This window comes from Hibiscus syriacus, unplaced genomic scaffold, assembly GCF_006381635.1.
Source record: "Hibiscus syriacus cultivar Baekdansim isolate YM2019G1 unplaced genomic scaffold, ASM638163v2 tig00111398_pilon, whole genome shotgun sequence".
NCBI classification, from domain to species: domain Eukaryota; kingdom Viridiplantae; phylum Streptophyta; class Magnoliopsida; order Malvales; family Malvaceae; genus Hibiscus; species Hibiscus syriacus.
In genome coordinates, this window is record NW_024063081.1 from 2,516,274 (window position 1) to 2,522,243 (window position 5,970).

General features: G+C 30.7%; 1 protein-coding gene across 2 annotated transcripts; it reads left to right on the plus strand.

Annotated features, from left to right (window-relative positions):
- The first annotated feature begins 2,174 nt into the window (after positions 1-2,174).
- LOC120161231 (glutathione S-transferase DHAR3, chloroplastic-like) lies at positions 2,175-5,300 on the plus strand. Of its 2 annotated transcripts, none has more exons than XM_039171498.1 (6): positions 2,175-2,412; positions 2,947-3,037; positions 3,197-3,340; positions 4,133-4,250; positions 4,518-4,658; positions 4,955-5,300. In XM_039171498.1, the coding sequence occupies exons 1-6, from the start codon at positions 2,217-2,219 to the stop codon at positions 5,039-5,041; spliced, it is 777 nt and encodes a 258-aa protein (XP_039027429.1). In that variant the 5' UTR covers positions 2,175-2,216; the 3' UTR covers positions 5,042-5,300. The 2 variants fall into 2 exon arrangements, with proteins under 2 accessions (XP_039027429.1, XP_039027430.1); XM_039171499.1 differs by having other exon boundaries at positions 5,016-5,300.
- Positions 5,301-5,970: the final 670 nt, after the last annotated feature.

The window sequence follows — 5,970 nt, forward strand, 5'->3', positions numbered from 1 at the left end:
AAAATTAAGCCTAGTTGTTCGTTAAACACACCTAATTGTTTTTTAAATGGTGATTAAGAGATTGCATTGATTGATGAGATCACTTTGAAAATAAAAGGAATAACCCAGTCACCCTCAACCTCCAAAAACTTAAAATTTTGAGTTTTTATTCACTGAAAAAAGGAGATATATTTTTTAAAAATTATTTTTAAATTTAAATATGTATTTATGATTATTATCTTTAAAACGATAATGTAATGTTATAGTTTATATTTAATATCGTGGATAATAATATGAAATTCAATCGTCATTGTCGATTCTTTTTATTTCTTCTTATTCTTTCTATTTTCTTTTTTTATTCTTCATCTTCTTAAATTTTATTTTATATATTTGATTTATATATTTATTTTCATTTATTTAATAAATTTTTCTCTTTTCTTATGAAACCTATGGATGTTTGTCTATCCTAGTGGCATATTTTTATCTTATCTTTGTATGTTTTTTTAAATTAAATTTATCGTCATCTCTTCTGCTAATGATAATAAAATATGACTTATTTTTGTCTACCCTAAACCCATTTTCACTTATTTTTTTTATTAAAAAGTCTTCCATGTACATGGTCTGTTTTAATCTTGACCCTGACATATATAAATGTTTACTTTAAAAATAATTTTAGAAACAATACATTATCTCTTCCATATGTTATTGTACAATGCTTCTGGTAGGACCCTGGAGGAGAGATTCCACGTTATCTCTTCCATGTGCACTTTGTTTTCCCAAATACGTTATAGACCTCCCTTCAAATCACAAACCATCCTCGCCTCCCACCAACGCGTCATTTCTTTTACCAATCCTTTCGATTTTTTTCATCGCCAAGTATATATCATAATATTCTTTTTAAGATTTGAGTTTTAAACTTTTAGTATAAAAAATAATTTTGTTAATTATATTATTCAAGATAAGGTCACGATATCAGTTCAAAAAGATAAAGTATAATTAACGATAAAAAAATAATAAAATAAAACTAGAATAAACTAAAATTATGAGATCTAATTTAATATTTTTCATGTATTTTTTTAATAATAAAAATGGTAGACAATGTGCACATGGAAGTTAGTATGTGTATGTTCTTAACGATTAAGTGCACATGACTCAGGTAAACCTACTTCTAGATCCCTGGTTTGAGTAGTTAGTATGTGTATGTTCTTAACGATTAAGTGAGATTTTAAACCTATACTATCTTTATAATCATCATAGATTATTAAAAAATATATTTAATTTTAATATGGGTAATATATATATATATATATATATATATATATATATATATGTTAGAATATCTTAGACCATATACTTGAGCTAAGTATTGAAGAAGTTGTAGGCTAGGAGAAATGGGCAAGTAGGTCTGAGTTAGACCCATATACTTGGGCTTTAAAAGCGTAATCAAAAGATCAATGAATTTATGAAAATTCAATTCCTATTCTTCTAGTATAATATCTAATTAAAATTAATTAAATTTCTCTATATCAATAAATTAAAAGATAATATATATTTGAGTATGTTTTAATTAAGATTCGATCGATAATTTAACTGAACCCTTATAAAAAATTATATCCCATTAAATTTTATGAACTATAATACAATCGACAAAGAGTAACGAAAATACTAATTTTTTTCCATAAGAGTAATCATTTTTTAATTATTCTTTTATTCGTTTAACTTTTAATTTGTCAACAATTAATAAGGAATTTTGAGAACTAGACAAAATTTTCTTTTTGATTTACTTTAAAAAAATAATATTAAGTTCTAAAGCAGTAATTACCTTTTTATTTTCACTTGCATTACTTAAAAATGCTAATTTCTATTTTGTGGAAGGAACGTGAGAGAGATACCTACCTCAACAAAATCCATATTATAAAATATTATTAATGTTTTATAACATAAATAATATATTTATAAAATAAATAAAATAAATTTATTATTATAAATTAATTCATAAAATAAATTATAAAATATACTAATATTATGCTATAAATATATTAACATAATAATATAGTAATATATTTATCAATTACATCATATGTTATTAACTTGGTTTAGACATTGAGTTTCCCATCTTTACATTTACCAGTTGCCACGCGTCAAAAAAAAAAAAAAAACGAAAGCTGTTAGAATCTCATATCTCTAGTTCTAGAGGCAACTGTCTCCATACCAATTTCCCAATAGATTGAAAAGAAATGGCGACGGCAGTTGCGTTGTCTTCCTCACTCAAGCACCACTTAGTCTTAGGCATTCGAATCCCTCAAAGCCCAGCCCTTTGCCGCCGAAATGGAACCAGAATTTCAACTTTTAGAAGCTTCACAGTTGCAATGGCTACTCCTCTTGAAGTCTGCGTTAAAGCTTCCGTTACCACTCCCAATAAACTCGGAGACTGTAAAAATATCTTTCTCTCTTTCCTTTTTTCTTTCTTTCTATGACTCGGACCTGCTTGCTAACTGAGACAACGCGATACAAAGAAAAAAATTCTACATTTGTTCATCATTAAGTTAAATTCTTTTGTTCTTCTTGTTTCGTGTTGCTTGTTGTTACTTGTAATCTTGCATTTGTTTGAAATTGAGAATAATTTATTAATTGGGTTAGCTAGTTTCTATTCCCTATATTTCTTTCGAAAAATTTTGGAAGACGGAAGAACGTGAATATCCTGCTTTCTTATATTTGTTTTGAGATTTTTTTTCTGTATTTTATTTTTCGTTTGATTGAATCCATATATTTCAATAATCTAATATATTTCATAAATTATTGAATATTTCTGCATTTGTTCTGAAAACAGTAAGGCGAAAGAAAATTAGGAATAAATGTTTGTAATGTCAAAAATAGGAATATTGATTCATTAGAAGTGAGAAGTATGATGTGACCGGGAGCTGTGATGGAAAATTTGTTATCTGTTTTGTGTGTTGCATGGTTCAGGCCCTTTTTGCCAAAGGGTATTGCTGACTATGGAAGAAAAGCATCTTCCATATGACATGAAGTTGGTCGATTTGGCAAACAAGCCGGAATGGTAATTGCTTCTAAAAGTCACCTCTTTGGACTATTATTTGTATGGTATTCATTCGTCTAATAAATTCATCGGACTTCGTCTGTAGACCATACTGTGCTGCCTTCTGATTTGTTAGCTTTATTACGAAATCTGTTTTAACAATGCATGGGTCATATTCAGGTTCTTACAGATCAGTCCTGAAGGGAAGGTTCCAGTAGCAAAACTTGATGAGAAGTGGGTTCCTGATTCTGATGTAATTGCACAGTCACTGGAAGAAAAGTATCCCGATCCACCATTGGTTACCCCGCCGGAAAAAGCATCAGTGTATGTCTTCATGATCACTGTCCTGCGCCTTGATGTGATAAAGTGTGGGGTGAAGAGTGATGTCTTGCACACTTGCAGTGCTTGCTGTAGTACTGTTATCTTGCTTTCTTTTCAAAATATTACTCTTGCATCTTATCAGATTATACATTTAAAACTTAATCAAACAAGGACCCTGAAGCACAGTTTCAGAAACTTGTAATAGAGTCGGCTACCCCATTAGCTTAAACCGTCCAGAAAGCAAAAGTAAATTCGTCAGCAACAAATATCTCTAACATAAAAGTTGACAGGATACTAGTTAGAGGTAGACTGCAGAAGATCTTGAATAACCCCCAAGTTATATATTAAGCCATGGGAAGGTTAACAGGGGATTCAGTTGCCTCGTTTGTGTTTTCTTGGCCTTCAGACATTTATATTTTAGTTTTGTGCTTTGAGTGATTTGCCTGATCACTCTAAAGACCTAAAGACAATGTTAACATGTCTCATCATGTATAAGACTAAGCTTATTATATTCAGAGAACTTTTAATTTAGCTAGATAAATTAATGTCAAAACTTTCCTTGTGGTCAGTCTTTTAATTAGCCATACATGTATAAATTTCTGTAAGTTGGCATGTATAAGAATTAAAGACCATTATTCTTTGTTTGAATGGTCGAAACATAATTTTATCCTTGTCATGATTATCTCATGATTGCTTGAACATTATGTCAGTTTTGAGCACCATCCGTGACAACATTTTAAATTTCTCGAATTATCAACTGAGAATTTTTGCATAGCTTTTGGATTTCTTTTGCAGTGGTTCGAAGATCTTCTCCACATTTATTGGTTTTCTTAAAAGCAAAGATCCCAGTGATGGAACAGAGCAGGCATTGCTGAATGAATTAAGCTCATTTAATGATTATATCAAAGAAAATGTGAGACCTCGATCTTAATTTGCTTAGGGTGGTTCAAACTTAACAATTGATTGTTGTTAGGCAGAACAATTTATACCTTATTAATTTAATCTTAACATTAATAACTGATTTCTCTGGTTCATTAAATGTGTTCAGATTTGCCAATAGCTATGCTTTTTATGATGATGGGATAAATTGTTGATGACCAAGAAATAACATATTTGTTTAAATTTGGTCATTGCAACAAGTTATGTGGTGTGCCTAATTGATTTATTCTTTTCCTTGAAGGGCCCTTTTATCAATGGGGAGAAGGTTTCTGCAGCAGACTTGTCTCTGGCACCAAAGTTATACCATCTTGAGATTGCTTTGGGGCATTACAAGAAATGGTCTGTTCCGGATACACTTCCCTATACAAAATCTTACATGAAGGTAAGCTGTTTATGCTCCTAATGGCTATCTTTCTTCTTGTTTCTTTAGCCTAGAATTTCAGCACATGAAGAAGCAGGTATGAGAGCAACTGATGACAACTATTTATCTCTTCTGCTTACATCTTAATCTGTTCATATGTGCACAGATAATGATTGTTAGTCCTCGAGTCCAAATGAGAACCAGGACTCGATGGTAGAATTAAATGTAAATCTGAATGTGAAATTTGAGTTATTTGTTCTTGCTTGTTATATATAGGTTGATCTATGCTCCTGATCATCTTAATTTGTCACGTACAGACAATTTTCTCAATGGAATCGTTCGTCAAAACACGTGCAAGTCCTGATGATGTAATTGAAGGTTGGCGTCCCAAAGTAATGGGCTAGTTCTTTCCACCCGACCCCAAAATTTGATGTAAGGGGGTATACTATTTACAAGAAATGCTACTCTTCTCGACATGCAAATGGGATCAAGGACCAAATTTCGTCCTGCTTGTTATCGTACTAGACAACTTACTTTTGTTCATCTGAGATAAAACATATATACCCCTCTTAAAGTTAATATCTTATTGCATTGGCTATACGGTCATTATTTGCAAGGTTTCTAAGATACTTTGCACTTTACAGCATTAATTATTCGCTTTCTGATGGGTTTCTTCCCCAACATATGAAATACATTGTTCCCGTCCAAAGGATTTCATTCACCCAGCTTGTAAATGGCCTCTTGCTGGATGAGAGAGCCCTAATTCTTTGTAAAATGGAACATAGGACATGTTGAGTGAGCCCCCATGCTTTCAGTTCATCAATTGAGCTCAACCTGGCATCATAAACAACTTGTCAGATTTATGCACACACAACAATGGCATCAACAATGTTATCAACGGGTTGTACTCTTAAAATGAGGAATTCAGATTCAAATAGTAGAGTTCAGAATTTTCTTAGTATACAGATAATGAATATATCCTACAAACACAATAATTTGAATTCAGATCTTTAAGAGAGAATTATATTCTCATTCAGCACTGAGGTTAATCAATGAATTCTTATACTAACTTAATTGAATATCAGTAAATAATTAATACATACAGTTTTTAAATTTCGTAAATGAATATAAAAGATGTAATTTGGAAATTAAAAAAGAAATAGAAATACAAATATTCAATGTAAAACTCATCGAACGTTGGTTATTAAGAGGCGCGATTAAAGCTCGTTTTCTCCTAATATAATATGAAAATACAATTTTTTTTTTATAAAAAAATCTCTATTATATCCAGAATCCAGATGTGCAGTTGCAGTCTAATAATATTAACCTTCTC